The sequence below is a fragment of the Pristis pectinata genome, chromosome 1, assembly GCF_009764475.1.
Source record: "Pristis pectinata isolate sPriPec2 chromosome 1, sPriPec2.1.pri, whole genome shotgun sequence".
Taxonomy (NCBI): domain Eukaryota; kingdom Metazoa; phylum Chordata; class Chondrichthyes; order Rhinopristiformes; family Pristidae; genus Pristis; species Pristis pectinata.
In genome coordinates this window covers 79,996,732-80,013,244 of record NC_067405.1, presented here as the reverse complement: position 1 = coordinate 80,013,244, position 16,513 = coordinate 79,996,732, and the positions used below count along the sequence as shown (strand labels likewise).

At 44.3% G+C, this 16,513-nt stretch overlaps 1 protein-coding gene across 1 annotated transcript in view; it reads right to left on the bottom strand.

Moving 5' to 3' along the window:
- Positions 1-16,513, bottom strand: part of pcnt (pericentrin) — a 203,315-nt gene that overhangs the window by 182,399 nt on the left and 4,403 nt on the right. Inside the window, exons 2-3 of the mRNA XM_052012027.1 lie at positions 7,066-7,215; positions 3,995-4,045 (exon numbers count right to left, since the gene is read on the bottom strand). Of these exons, the coding sequence (XP_051867987.1) occupies positions 3,995-4,045; positions 7,066-7,215 (201 nt within the window). The remainder of the gene's footprint in view (positions 1-3,994; positions 4,046-7,065; positions 7,216-16,513) is intronic.

The window sequence follows — 16,513 nt, the reverse complement described above, 5'->3', positions numbered from 1 at the left end:
CCATCCGAGCTGATGAACGACATGCTAGTGCTCATGGATGGCCATAAGCTGTGCCTTTTATTTGAGCAGTTGTTCCTCGAGCAACTGCCGGAGGACATTCGCCTCCTCCTCACAGGTGAGGATTTCAGCGACCCGCGCAGGCTTGCGGCCAGGGCAGACATTCTGTGGCACAGTAAGCAGCGGGGAGCGGCTTACTCTGCCACGACCGCACAGCCCAAAGCCAAAACGCCACAACCCCACACCGAGACCCGCAGGGGACAAGGATGAAGGTTTGGACCGATGGTGCTTTTACTATCAGAGATGGGGGTCAAACACACGCTGCTGCCGTCCACCATGTGCCTTCCTGGGAAACGCCGGGGCCGGCCATTGCTAGTGGCTTCGACGGCTGGCCATCAAGACAGCCTCCTATTCCTCTGGGACTGACACTTCGGACGACGCTTCCTGGTGAACACCAGGGCCGAAATCAACATTCTTCCCCCCTCCAACATGGACACCCGCAATGCGGCCCCAGGCCCCAACTTCACCGCCGCAAACAACACCACCATCCGAACCATCCCGCTGTGTTTCGGACCCAGTTCCTTCACCTGGACCTTCCCGGTAGCAGCGGTATCGCAGCCATTACTAGGGGCGGACTTCCTATGGGCCAACCACCTCCTGGTCAACCTGAAGGGCCAGCATTTGGTACACACCGAGACCTTCCAGCTCAGAGAAGCCCACTTCCTGGCCCTCCACCTGGACTCAGTCACACTTTCGGGCGATGAGTTCGCCAGGGTGCTGGTGGATTTCCCCTCCATCATCACCCCGCAGTTCTCCACTACCGGTCCCAAGCACGGCATGCAACACCACATTCCCCCACAGGGACCACCGCTGCACGCCCGAGCCCATAGGCTCCCACCCAACAATCTCCACCTCGCCAAGGAGGAGTTTCAGAAGATGGAGGAGATGGGGACCATCCGTCGCTCGGACAGCCCATGGGCATCTCCGCTACACATGGTACCCAAGTCCACAGCAGGGTGGAGACCCTGCGGGGACTACAGGAGACTTAATGACGCCACAACCGCCAACCGATACTTGGTGCCTCACATCCAAGATTTCACAGCAAACCTGCACGGGGCAGCCATCTTTTTGAAAATCGACCTGGTCCAGGGGTACCATCAGATCCTTGTACACCCTGACGACGTGCCCAAGACAGCCCTCATCACCCCCTTTGGGTTGTTCGAATTCCTAAGGATGCCTTTGGGCCTCAAGGACGCCGCCCAGACTTTCCAGAGGCTTATGGACTTGGTAGGGCGAGGCCTGGATTTCATCTTCATCTACCTAGACGATATCCTGATGGCCAGCAAGTCATGCCAAGAGCACGTGGCACATTTGCACCAACTCTGCCAGCGCCTGAGCGACCACGAACTGGCAATCAACCCGGTGAAGTGCCAATTCGGGCTGACGGAAATCGACTTCTTGGGCCACAGGGTCAGCCAGCATGGTGCCACCCCACTACCGGACAAAGTCCAGGCCATCCACCAGTTCCCCAGACCCAGCACAGTCAAGAATTTGTGGGGATGGTAAATTTCTATCATCGGTTTCTGCCAGCGGCAGCGCGCATCAGGAGGCCTTTGTTCGGTCTGATGGCCGGCAAAGCCAAAGAGGTGGCATGGGACGCAGAGTCCACGGAGGCTTTCGAGCGGACCAAAGAAGCGTTGGCAGAAGCGACCCTCCTGGTACACCTGAGAACCGACGTGCCTACAGCACTCACAGTCGATGCTTCCGACACGGTGGTCGGCAGAGTCCTGGAGCAGCTCGTCGAGGGCCAGTGGCGATCGCTCACCTTTTTCAGCCGGCACCTGCCACCACCGGAGGTTAATAACAGCGCTTTCAACAGGGAGTTGCTGGCGCTCTACCTGGCTATCTGACACTTCCGGTATTTCCTCAAAGGAAGGGATTTCACCGTATATACAGACCACAAGCCCCTCACCTTCGCCCTTGCAAAAGTATCGGACCCATGGTTGGCTCGGCAGCAGAGGCACCTCTCCTTTATTTTGGAGTTCACCCCATCACAGGGAAGACAACGTGGTCGCCGACATGTTGTCCCGCCCCCACATGCACTCAGTGACCACCTCATCCCCAAGGGTCAACTACACGGAGCTGGCACAGGCGCATCAGGCGGACACAGAGATTCCGGCCTACTGCACCACCGTTTCGGGACTCCAGTTGGAGGACGTTCCCGTCAGCCCAACTGCAGTTCGGCTCCTGTGGGACACGTCTACCAGCAGACCCCGGCCTGTGGTACCAGCAGCACGGAGGCGACAGGTTTTCTACACGCTACATGGCCTGGCCCACCCATCCATCCGGGCGTCTATCAAATTGGTAGTGGACAAATTCGTTTGGCACGGTTTGCGCAAGCAGGTTGGACACTGGGCCAGGACTACATACACTGCCAGACCGCCAAAGTCCAGCGGCACGTGAAGGCCCCCCCTCCAGCAGTTCCAGCCGGCATTCGGGAGGTTTCAGCACATCCACATGGACGTCGTCGGCCCCCTGCCCATCTCCAAGGGCGCCAGGTATATCTTTACCATGGTCGACAGGTTCCCCAGATGGCCAGAGGCCGTACCACTAACGGACACATCCACCGAATCCTGCACCAGGACGCTCATCGCAAACTGGATCGCCAGGTTTGGACTCCCAGCGGACATCATCTCTGACAGAGGGGCACAGTTCACGTCAGGCCTGTGGATAGCACTGGTGCAGCTCTTGGGCACCAGGTTACATCGCACCACGGCGTACCATCCCCAGTCCAACAGTTTGGTCAAGCGGTTCCACAGGCATCTCAAATCAGCCCTGATGGCACGCTTCAGGGGGCCCGACTAGACAGACGAGCTCCCCTGGTTTTTACTGAGCATCCGCACGGCCCCCAAGGAGGACCTGGGCACCTCCTCAGCGGAGGTAGTCTACAGCACTCCCCTGATGGTCCCAGGCGAGTTCGTGCCAGACACCCAAGGTCTAGCAGGGACGCCGGCAGAAGTGCTGACGAGGCTACGGGATAAGGTAGGGACCCTGGCACCGGTTTCCACCTCCAGACATGGCACTACACTGTCCTTTATCCCTAAGGACCACCGGGACTGTGAGTACGTTTTCATCCACAGGGGCATGCACAAGTCACCGCTGCAGAGGCTGTATGAGGGACCCTTCAGGGTGCTCTGACACAATGGATCTACGTGTGTCGTGGAGGTGGGTGGCCGTGAAGAGACTTTTACGGTGGACCACCTCAAACCAGCGCATTTGGACATTGAACAGCCAGTGACGGTACCCTCACCGCACCGATGGGGCAGGCCACCCAAGAGGGACACACAGACTGGGGGTCCCACGCCCCCGATGGACGCTTTGGGGGGGGGGGGGGGGGGGGGGGGGGGGGGGGGGGGGGCATGTAGCGGCCCATACTTACAGGACTCGAACTGCCATCGGCGGCCGCAGGTGGACGCACAATAATGCATTGCAAGCTATCCACGGGGCGGGCCTTCCGGCAGGATCCTGACGTCACATCCACCGGATAGGCTCTCGGGTATCTTTGTGCGCGCATGTTTTGCTTCACACAGTAAAGTGTGCTCTGATTCAGCCACAACATCTCCGAGTTTTCCTTTCGGGAACGCGTCGCGTTCGGCTACACTGGATACTTTAGGTATATATAGTATATACACAAAACAACATCCAAAATGAATTTACAAAATGAATTTCTTGTGAATTTACACATTTCTGTGGGAATGCCTACAGATGCAAGGTATATTCTAGGTACTAAGAAATTGGAGATCTCCACAGTTAAAGTACGTGCAATTTTATAGTCCCAAAACATCTTATGTTTACTTTTTGAAGCACAGTGATTTGAAGAGAGAACCACAAACCAGCAATGCTGAAAGAAATTAGTTTCTGAATATAACAGCCAAACTACTTGAAAAGATACAATTGATCAAGCAGAAATTTAATCACTTTTGAATCAATAGCTCACCTCAGCTGAGCTGTCCTTTATTGTTTTTTTGTTCAATTGTTCATCATTTGCCTAAAGAAAGTAAAAATGATTGAAACATTTAAATAAAGACAGATAAAATGAACATGGGTAGGAGCAAGAGTAAGTCTTAACCATGACAGGGAAAAAATATCAAAAAATGCACATGCTGGAAAATTGAAACAAAAGACAGAAAATGCTGAAAACACTCAGCAGGTCAGACAGTATCAGTAGGAAGAGAAAAGGAATTCCTGTTTCAAGTCAAAGACCCTTTATCACAACTGGAGCAGATCATCATGAACAGAGTATGCAATTAGAAAAACACGAGTTGAAGAAATCATCAGCATGGTTTCCTGAAGGCCAGATCACATGCAATGGATGTTTTGAGGTTGTCATCAACAGGCTGAGTCAGAGAATTATTAGTGGATGCTGTTATATGGACCTCAAGAGTCATTTTATGAAAAACATTTGTGGCAAGTCTTAGATTGGGAATTGGAGAAATAACAGTAGGAATTAGTGTAAAGCGTGGAATCTCTTTCTTCATGTTAAGAATATCAATTATCAGCATGTATATTAACAATGGATGAAGATATAGAATCCCATTTCACTTTTTGGAGGACGCAAAGTTAGGTGGCATAATAAACAATGCAGATGGGCACTGGAAGTGACAACTGAGTGGGCTGTGGAAGAAAGTGTTCAATGTGGACACCCAAGAGATCCAAGAAAAACAAGTTGGAAAAAATTTATAAATAATACATAACTTCAAATTGAGAGCCAAATTGATTAGAATACCTATGAAAAAGTTATTAAAATCTTGTGCACAAATGGTCTACTGGAATGATAACTTTTGTCTCAAATGGGTGGAAAACAAATGACAAATTGTTAGTTTCATTGAGCCTTGGTCATATCACACCTGTACTACCATGTTCAGTATTGATCAAGGAACCTCTGCAAGTATTTATTGCCCTACAAGGCATACAATACAATTTCACCAGAACTATACCGAGATTTAAAGGAGTTAAGTCAAACTGATAGCTCCAATAATCTGCTATCCCATAATTCGGAAATCCTGATGGTTCTTCATCTGGTTTACTAGGGCCCCAGTTCCTGCACTCCCTTGGAACTTACTAGGGCTTTGTTTCCCCACACACTCTCCAAACAGGTTTCGTGGAAAATTTATGATTCTACTATCTACTATCTTTTAAAAAGGTGTATTAAATGTGTGTTGGAGATTATAATAACATCTGACGGTCCTGAAAATCTGTAAGTCCAGCACCAAAGTCCCGAGCCTGCTGGATTAGCAGAGTTTTACTGCAGTTTACTGTTAGGCAAACTAAGAAATTTAAGGAATAATCTAATCAAAATATTTAAAATTATAGTTTTTCTACCAAAAAGCATTGAAGCCATTTCCTCTGATGGATGAATCTAGAATAAGTGTTTATTGTTACAAAATCAAAGTTGGACCATTAAGGATATAATCAAAAAGTAATCAAGGATAGCAGGAATCAGAGCACACCACCCAAACAATTGTCAGAATTAAGACAAATGCAGCTTTCAAGAGCAAGGAAAGTGATCAAGTGGAGGAAGAACAGATCAGCTCTGGTCTGACTGATTGGTATGGATTTGTTGATTTGATTGGTCAATTACATTATCAACTGTTTAGTACCAAAGAAATCATTTTGGTTCGTATCATTCACCTTCTAGATTAGTCAGTTTATGGACTAAACTGCAGGGCAGCATAGTGGTGCAACTGATCAAGCTGTTGCCTCATAGCTCCAGCGAGCCAGATTAAATCTTGATTCTATTATAAATCTAATAATTAACCAAGTTACTAACTTAAAACTTGCAAAATTTTACACTTGTATGGGGCTGGCACAGTGTAACAGTTAGCGTAATGCTATTACAGCACCAGCGACCTGGGTTCAATTCCGGCCACTGTCTGTAAGGAACTTGTACGTTCTCCTCGTGTCTGCGTGGGTTTCCTCTGGATCCGGTTTCCTCCTACATTCCAAAGAAGTATGGGTTAGGAAGTTGTGGGCATGCAATGTTGGCACCAGAAGCATGGCGACACTTGCGGGCTGCCCCCAGAACATTCAACGCAAAAGATGCATTTCACTGTATGTTTTGATGTACATGTGACTAATAAAGAGATCTTATCTCATCTCTCTTTCTACATAAAGGCTGCTAGAATTGAGAAAATATTAGTACACAAGGCTTTTAAACTCTCCTGTACATTTGGGTTCCTCTACATCATATTTAACCCTGGAATTCACAGACCTTGGAAGGCGAATGGCAGGAACTGATTCACCTAATGCTCCGCAAGGTTAAATGGACACAACAAACCAAACAGGTTAGCTCTCAGTAAAAGGTGGTTTTGGAAACACAAATGACTCGCAAAACACAATATCTTGTCAGGTAAACAAGAAAATAAAATAATATCACTAACAACCTTTCAGCTTCTCCTAACAGAAAGGCATAAATCATGCAATGCAATACACACTTAAGAGTCATATCAATTTGAAAGCATTCACTTATTTTTCAAATATATTAGTTACATACTGAGGGATAACTTATTCCAGAAATAGGTCAGTTAATTCCAAACAGCAAAACAAAAAGATCAATAACCTGGTAGTCAGCAAACAGCAAAACAAGATTATTTTCTGAGCAAGATCGTAATCAAAACTCAGATTTTATCTGCAGAATCATTACATGGTTGAACATAAGGAACATTTTAGTTAACAACTTTTGCCCAAGACTGCTATGGAAACGTCTTCAACTCAGCAACCAGTAGTGCACTTCTTTATTATGGAGGTGTCGAACATTGAGCAGCTGAAGATGATACAAAAACTATTATCACAGAGATTAACTTTTTTAGAGCCACCCATTCAATTATTGCAAAATATATTTTGCTGTAATTTTTGTTGCTAGGCGATTTCTGTAGAATGTAGATTTCTCAGAGATACTATGATACTAAATATTGCAAGATTATCTATTTTTTTTCCATTTATTTAACAACGTTGTGGTTAATTTGCTCCTCTTCATCTTTTAAATGCAACTTGTGTGTGCATATTTACCTTATGTTCCAAGACTCCACCATCTTGTTCCACTAATGAGTGCTCTTCCTGTGGAAGGTCATCCTGGTGGACAGTCTGGCTCTTCCTCTTCTTCTTTTTCGCCGAATCCGAGCAGTCACCTTTTGCTTTTCTTTGCTGGTAGTGAGCAAACTGCGAAGTAAAAGAGAGGTAAAGAGAGAGGTAGATAAGGAAGAGATAACAGGACCAGAGCACCACCATGCTGAGGGGAAACTGTACAATCACACATAGAGATGTGAGAACCCAATGAGCCAGAGCAGCTTGGCACAAACAAGTACTCCTTGACTTAGTGGGTTAAATCAGAATTTCTGCACCAAAAAGCTATGCCATTTATAGCTGGCAACTCTCCATTAACAGGATTATCTTCTCTGACCACATCCATAGATCTGTACAACAGACTCGATTAACATTACAGTGTAGAGTGGTGAGAATATAGTAAATATCCTTCATGCCTCCTGCTCACAGCCATCAGGTCAACATTTTGTACACATAGATAAGGGAAAAGCTTTTTTTTCTGTACAAGAACAACAATGCATTTGTTCACAATGATACTATATCCTTCCTCTAGTTTTTAAAGCAGCTTAAAGCAGATTACAGCTTTGTCACACTAACCTTCCAGATTCAAATACTGAAACTACACATTTCTAACTAATGGAGCCTTTGTATGTGGGAATAATCAGAGAATCCTCAGACTGAATCACTAAAAAAAAAGAACCAATTCTTGACGGCCATGTAACCTCATCATTTTTTTCTGGACTATCATTCCTGGCCTTTCCAGAGTATTAAATTGATAACTTGACTAGCTGAACATAATCAAATTCATAATGGGAATAGCAATTTAATAGAATACATGAGACTGACTGTACCTTACCAAATACCGCAGAAACTTTTTTTTAAAAAGCAACAAACTGAATGTACTCAATGCCAAAGAACAAACCATGTATTTGTATCCATCTTTCAGGTGCTTGTCTTATCTAACAGCAATGACTCAAAACACAACTGTAAGCAATGAGATTCTAATAAACAAAAACTCCCAATTTCTTGGATTCTAAGCCTTAGATTTACCCTGAAAGCTCTCATTGGGACTCCCCTCCCCTCCCCACCAAAGTCACTTCAAAATCTACCTTTTCACTTTTGTCCACTTGACCCAATATCTTACTGTTGTTCTTTGCCAACTTTTGACAGGTAACATTTTCTACTACAAGGAAAATAAAAACATGGGACAGAGGAAAGAACAGGTAAAAAAACTAAAAACCTCTTGGGGAAAAGAAACAGCCAAAAGACCCAGGGAGATATGCAAGGGCGATATATTGGCAACTTGGTCGATAACATTGCATTCTAAGAAATATTTAAGCTATAACTTGATCATTTGAAATGGGGAACACCACCTTCAACGTTGTCTGTCACATGCCATCAAGGTAAAAGGCAAATAGCCAGATTTTTCAGCATCATATGTGATGTTTTATAGTGGCACATATTTGTTCACAATGATACTATATCCTTCCTCTAGCTTTCAAATAGCCAAATAATTCTAAATTCAGGGCAACTGTGACAGGATGGGCAGAGGGAAGAATGAAGGCAATGTACAAGCACGTCAATCTATCACCATTGAGTTTTAAATCTACTTCTCAGCCACTACAATACCAAACACACAATTTTAGACATGGAATCTATTTACGTGGATAGACATGCAGTGATAGTTTGTTTAATCATGAAATATTCTAATTATTTCAAATATTACTGGTGCACACAAAATTATGTTGCCATTTTAAATAAGGCAAAGTTCAAGTTACTCACGGATTCCTTAAACCAATGAGAAGAAAAAATGTTTTATCAAGTGTCACAAGCATTGAAATCATTTTGCACAGGAGAAAGTGCAATCATACAATAGCCATTTTCCCCAATGTCCTAAATAATTAGTTCCATTCCTCCATCTTTTGAAAAAACCTACAAATATTCTCCCTTTTCAAGCATTTAACTACTTCCCTTTAGAAAATTAAAAATGAATTTATCTATCATTCAGCATGTCCATTGAAGCTCAAATTTTTAAAAATCCTCTCCAATTCATTCATCTTAAATGTGTCCTCTGGTTACCGATACTCCGAGTTAAAGAATACCTCCTGAAAAACTCTCAAGTAGAAGTTATTGAAATTAGGAAAGATTTTGAGCAGATAAAAAGAGAATATTTTTTTCTTATTAGGAAGAGCAAAACTGAAGGCCAACAGTACAAGTGGGTCATTACATGAACCAATTCAGAAGAAACTTCTTTTTCCAAAGAGTGGCGAGAAAATAAAATTCATTTCCAAAGGGAGTGGTTGAAATTAATAGTCTCAATGCAGTTCAGAAGGTGGACAATTATATGAGAAACAAGAAATTACAAGATTCTGCTGATAGATTTAGATGAGGAAAAGTAGGCAGTTCGAATGAACCACACATGCCCAGATGTAGTGGTAGAATTAGACCATTTGGCCCTAAGCAGAATATCCTATGTAGGTAATTCAACTAGGTTCATTTAATAAGGGTTATCTATTGCAAATTTAGAACATAGAATAATTACAGCACAATTCAGGCCCTTCAGCCCACAAAGCTGTGCCGAACATGTCCCTACCCTAGAAATTACTATTTCTCTCATCAATCGGGGAATTGAATTTAGGAGACGTGAGGTATTGTTGCAGCTATATGGGTCCCTGAGCTATATGGGCCCTCTATTTTTCTCAGCTCCATGTACCTATCCAACAGTCTCTTAAAAGACCCTATCGCATCCACCTCCACCACCGTTGCCGGCAGCCCATTCCACACACTCACCACTCTCAGAGTAAAAAAAAACTTACCCCTGACATCTCCTCTAATTCTACTCCCCAGCACCTTAAACCCATGTCCTCTTGTGGCCACCAATTCAGCCCTGGGGAAAAGCCTCTGACTATCTACCCTATCAATACCTCTCATCATCTTATATACCTCAATCAGGTTCCCCCTCATCGTCCGTCACTCCAAGGAGAAAAGGCCGAGTTCCCTCAGCCTGCTTTCATAAGGCATGCTCCGTATTTATAAAATAAAATTTATAAAATTTTATTTACAGCATGATAACAGGCCCTTCCGGCCCAACGAGTCCACGCTGCCCATTTTAAACCCAAATTAACCTACCCGTACGTCTTTGCAATGTGGGAGGAAACCGGAGTACCCGGAGGAAACCCACGCAGACACGGGAGAACATACAAACTCCTTACAGACAGCGACGGGAATCGAACCCCGATCGTTGGCGCTGTAAGTGTCGCACTAACCGCTACGCTACCACACCGTGATTATTCCAGGCAGCATCCTTGTAAATCTCCTCTGCACCCTCTCTATGGCTTCCACATCTTTCCTGTAGTGAGGCGACCAGAACTGAGCACAATACTCCAAGTGGGGTCTGACCAGGGACCCATATAGCTGCAACAATACCTCACGGCTCCTAAATTCAATTCCCCGATTGATGAAGGACAATACACCATATGCCTTCTTAACCAGAGTCAACCTGCGCAGCCGCTTTGAGTGTCCTATGGACTCGGACCCCAAGATCGCTCTGATCCTCCACACTGCCTAGAGTCCTACCATTAATACTATATTCCACCAACATATTTGACCTACCAAAATGAACCACTTCACACTTATCTGGGTTGAACTGCATCCACCACTTCTCAGCCCAAGTCTGCATCCAACCTATGTCCCTCTGTAACCTCTGACAGCCCTCCAAGCCATCCACAACACCCCCCAACCTTTGTGTCATCCGCAAACTTACTAACCCATCCCTCCACTTCTTCATCCAGGTCATTTATAAAAATCGCAAAGAGTAAGGGTCCCAGTACAGATCCCGGAGGTACACCACTGGTCACCGACCTCCACGCAGAATAACCACGCAGAACAACAACCACTCTTTGCTTTCTGTGGGCCAGCCAGTTCTGGATCCACACTGCAATGTCCCCTTGGATCCCATATCTCCTCAGCTTCTCCATAAGCCTCGCATGGGGTACCTTATCAAACACCTTGCTGAAATCCATATACACTACATCTACTGCTCTCCCTTCATCGATGTGCTTAGTCACATCCTCAAAAAATTCAATCAGGCTCATAAGGCAGGACCTGCCCTTGACAAAGCCATGCCGACTATTCCTAATCATATGATACCTCTCCAAATGTTCACAAATCCTGCCTCTCAGGATCTTCTCCATCAGCTTACCAACCACTGAGGTAAGACTCACCGGTCTATAATTTCCTGGGCTATCCCTACTCCCCTTCTTGAATAAGGGAACACCATCCGCAACCCTCCAATCTTCCAGAACCTCTCCTGTCTCCATGGACGACACAAAGATTATCGTCAGAGGCTCCGCAATCTCCTCCCTCGCCTCCCACAGCAACCTGGGGTACATCCCATCCGGTCCCAGCAACTTATCTAACTTGATGCTTTCCAAAAGTTTCAGCACCACCTCTTTTCTAATAGCTACCTGCCTATGGTACTTACTCCTAGCCTCCTCTATTTGAGAGCCAAACACCTCTTCCCCAGTCTCTCCAGTATGGATCCCACCCCCCAACAATTCTAGTTTAAACTCTCCCCAGTAGCCTTAGCAAACCTCCCTGCCAGTATGTTATATTGACTATATCTAATCAGCTTGTGTTATAGAGTCATACAGCAAAGAAACAGGTCCTTTGGCCCAACTGATCCATGCTGAATAAGATTCCTATCCAAGCTCTTCCCATATGCCCGCGTTTGGCCACATCCCTCTAAACCTTTTCTATCCACGTACCTATCCAACTGTCTTTCAATATCGCTAATGTATCTGCCTCAACCACTTCCTCTGAAAGCCCATTCTATATACTGACCACCCTGTGGGTGAAAAAGTTGAACCTCAGGTTGCTACTAAATGTCTCCCCTTCACCCTAAACCTTTGCCCTCTGGTTCTTGATTCCCCAGCACTAGGAAAAGAACTGTGTGCATTCACCATATCTATGCCCCTCATGATTTCATACACCGCTATATGATCGCCCCTCATTCTCCTATGCTCAAATGAATAAAGTCCTAGCCTGCTCAATCTCTCTAACTCACTCCCTTGTGTCCTGGTACAATCCTGGTAAATCTTTTCTGCAATGTTTCCAGCTCAATGGCATTTTTCTTATTGCAGGGCAACCAAAACTGAACACAATATTCCAAATGCAGCCTCACCCATGTCTTGTACAACTGTAACATAACATCCCAACTTCTATACTCAGTGCCTTGACTGATGAAGGCCAGCGGGTCAAAAGCCTTCTTCACCACCCTGTCTACCTGTGATGCCATGTACTTGTATTCCTAGGTCCTCTCGTTCTACAACACTCCCCAGAGCCCTACCGTTCACTGTGAAAGTCCTACCCTTATTTGTCTTCCCAAAATATAACACCTCACACTTATCCAAATTGAACTCTGCCATTCTTCTGCCAACTCACCCAGCTGATCAAAATCCCCCCGTAATTCTTGATTACCATCTTCACTGTCTACAACACCACCTATTTTAGGTGTTATCTGTAAACTTACTAACCATACCTTGTCCATTCTCATCCAAATTGTTGATGTAGATGTCAAAAGCAATGGGCCCAGCACAGACCCGAGGCATACCACCAGTCACAGGCCTCCAGTCTAAAAACAACCTTCCAGAATCAAGCCAATTCAGTATTTAATTAGCTAGCTCTCCCTGGATCCCATGTGATCTAACTTTCCATAGAAGCCTACTACACAGAACCTTATCAAATGCCTTTACTGAAGTCCATATAGGTTACGTCTATCGCCCTGCCCTCATTGACCTTCTTAGTTACTTTTTCAAATAAACTCAAATTTGAGAGACGTGAACTCCCATGCACAAAACCACACTGACTATCCCTATTCTACTCTTGTCTTTCCAAATGCATGTAGATCTTATCTCTGAAAATAACATCCAGTAACCTACCCACCACAGACGTTAGACTTACTGGTCTATTATTGCCAGGTAGTTCTTCGCAGCCCTGCTTAAATGAAAGCACAACATTAGCCTCCCTCCAATCTTCTGGCACTTAACCAGTCGCTCACAATGATTTAAGTATCTCAGCCAGGGTTCCTGCAATTTTTTCCTCAAGCTTCCCACTGTGTCCAATCCCAGTAACTTCCCCAATAACTGTGCCAATAATTTCCTATCTTATCTCTCTTACCTATCTTAAACAGTGAAGTGACAATGGAAATGCTCCCAGGCAAACAGGCAAGTGTAATTGAGAAAGGACCACCACAGAAGAAAAGCAGCATTCCTTCGGAACAGTTAGTCTGACTCCCATTTCAAATCTCTGAAGCAGAACCTAAACCCATTACATTCCTACCCAATAGCATGAATGTAATCAACTGAGTTATAGCCAACACTTCCAACAGTGGAAAAGAAGATTTAATCTTCTTATTTTACTAATCACACAAATGTATTGTGTACAGGCCATTAGAAAGAGAACCTTCAGTCTTCCCTCACCATTTCACAGTAGTTGTCAAAACGACGACCAGCAAACTCAACCAAGACTCAAGCCTATGCCCTCTGGACAAAATTATTCTGTTCAAAGTTGCCTTTACACATTCATTCATGACTGTTTCACCCATTCCGGATGGCCACGATTATCCTCAATGTCGGTGACCCCCACAGCTGCGCCCTCAGCACCCTACTTTACTCCCTGTACACTGTGGCTAGTTTCCACTCCAACTCCATCTACAAGTTTGCAGATGACACCACCGTAGTGGGCCGAATCTCCAATAACAAATCGGAATACAGGAAGGAGATAGGGAGCCTAGCAACACAATATCATAACAACCTTTCCCTCAATGTCAGCAAAAGAAAAGCACAGGAAAGGGTATGGAGCACATCCTCCCGTTTACATCAAAAGTGCCAAGGTGGAGATGGTTCAGAGCTTCAAGTTCCTAGCTGTATACATCACCAATAGCCTGCCCTGGCACAACCACGTAGACACCATGGCCAAGAAATTGCACCAGTGCCTCTACTTCCTCAGGAGGCTAAGGAAATTCAGCACGTCCCCATTGACCCTCACCAGTTTTTATAGATACACCAAAGAAAGAATCCTATCTGGATGCATCACAGCTTTTTATGATAACTGCTCAGCCCAAGACCGCAAGAAACTGCAGGGAGTTGTGGACACAGTTCAGTGCACTACAAAACCCAGCCTCATCTCCATGGATTCTGTCTACACTTCTCATTGCCTCAGTAAAACATCCAACATAACAAAAGACCCCTCCCACCTTGGACATTTTCTCTTCTCCCCCTTCCCATTGGGCAGAAGAGGCCAGAAAACACATACCACCAGGCTCAAGGACCACTTCTATCCCACTGTTGTCAGACTATTGACAATAAGATGGACTCTTGACCTCATAATCTACCTCATCATGGCCTTGCACCCAATGGTCTGCCTGCACTGCACTTTCTCTGTAACACTATATTCTGCGTCCTGTTATTGCTTTTCCCTTGTACTACCTTGATGTACTGTCGTGAAATGAGCTGTATGGATGGTATGCAAAACAGTTTTTCATTAATATCTCGGTACATGTGACAATAATAAACCACTTTGCCAATGACCAGCCTGAGTTCAGAGCTCACCAATCAAGGGTTCAGAATGGAACTGTTGACAGAACAGACTCAAATCTGGTTCTCATGTTTCAAATATGTATTGCTGGTGAAGGAAGTTTACTCCTATTTGACATTGAAGATTTCTAAGCACTCCTGGCCAGCATGCAATGGATTTTTCACATCTGAGAAAGATCTAGAGATCCCATCTGTCAATGCTGTGCTATAACCTCTCCCACAAAAGAAAGCACTAGCATTTACTCAGCGAGAATATGACAATTTCGTCATAATTTTTCCAAAGCTGGGCATCCGTCAGCTAAAGAAAGACCAGAAGGATAACAAGTTGGTGGTTATCGGACGCAATAGGAAGAGAGGACACTCAACTGGGAGCACAGCAATCACACAACGTTATAATATAGTAGCATGACTATAAACCTGGCCCGAAGCAAAAATCGAAGCCCTTGAGTTAAAGGGAAAGGGGTTACATTGATTTAAGATTTACTATAGTGCACAAAACCCATCTTCCAAAGATTTAGCCTGGGAACACTGCATGCTGTGTGCATGATCTGGAATACACTACCTGAGAGGGTGGTGGAAATAAATTCACCATTAGTTCTCAGAATGGAATTAGAATAGGAGAAATCTGCATGATCATTTGGAAAAAGGTGTATTTTGAATATTTTTTTCAAATAGCCCATCATATACAGAACTGCTAGGCGGCTCAATCCTGGACTAAGTAGCCAATATCAGCTAGAAATTCACCATCAAATTTGCTTTTCCTACAAAAGATTAAACTTGAGCTAAACAGAATGACTACTCTTAACTCCTGGATGATCACCATTTGCATACAAAATGCATTTATTGGTAAGACACTTTTCATTCCTCCAGCTTATGAAAAAAATTCCACAAGTCTCTATTAGGACAGAGCTTCAGAGACCAAAAATAGCCCAGTAAATCATGTGATCTCACAAGTCAGATAAATGTGGCACTACCACCATCTGCCAAGACCTATCCAATTTGAGACAAGAGGTTACTTTCAGCATGATCAAAGCAGCTGATGGGGTGGAAATATCCAGAAACAAATGCCATTAACAAGTATGTTGGTATAAGATGTGAACAACTACAATGCCTGGGATATCAAGAAAAAAAACATTTAAGATGCAACAGCAAGAGAAGCTATTTTCTTGAAAGGAAATTTATGAACAAAAGAACCTAAAATAAAAAAGTGAACTAATAAAAAATGTGAAATGAAGCGCTTATTGCGCGTGAAGGGTAAGAACATCTAGATTTCCCCGAGAAAACCCATGAACAATGAAACCACTGAAGTTTAAGGAATGGAATTTTGTCTGTTATGATTCAAAGAGGAAATCATACATTTATGGTGTAGATCAGCTGTGATTAAATTGCATAGTTCCTGCTCATATATAGCCGATTCACCTGCCACTGTATAAAAGTTGTAATATTCAGAGAGATGATTTAAGCAAATTCTCAACATCAGAACATCTTCTGTATTACATAAGCATTTTGCACCAAATTAAAAAAAGATACAAATTTTAAAATCAAGAACCAGTTGTACCACATTCTGAACTTGAATGCAGATGGTGCTGTATTAGAAATAGAACTCAAGAGGTTCCCTCAAACTCCACTTATTTTGTATGGAGCTACGTAGACCAAGAAGGTACCCTGTACCCAACTGAATGTACACAGCAATCTAACCCGCAGTAAGATGATAATGAGGAAACAGGCAGGTTTGCATCCAAAGAGGAAACAGTCAGGTTTGAATGACTAACCAGTGATCCCTATTAAAAACACTCTATGTGGATGTTCTAAGAATGTAA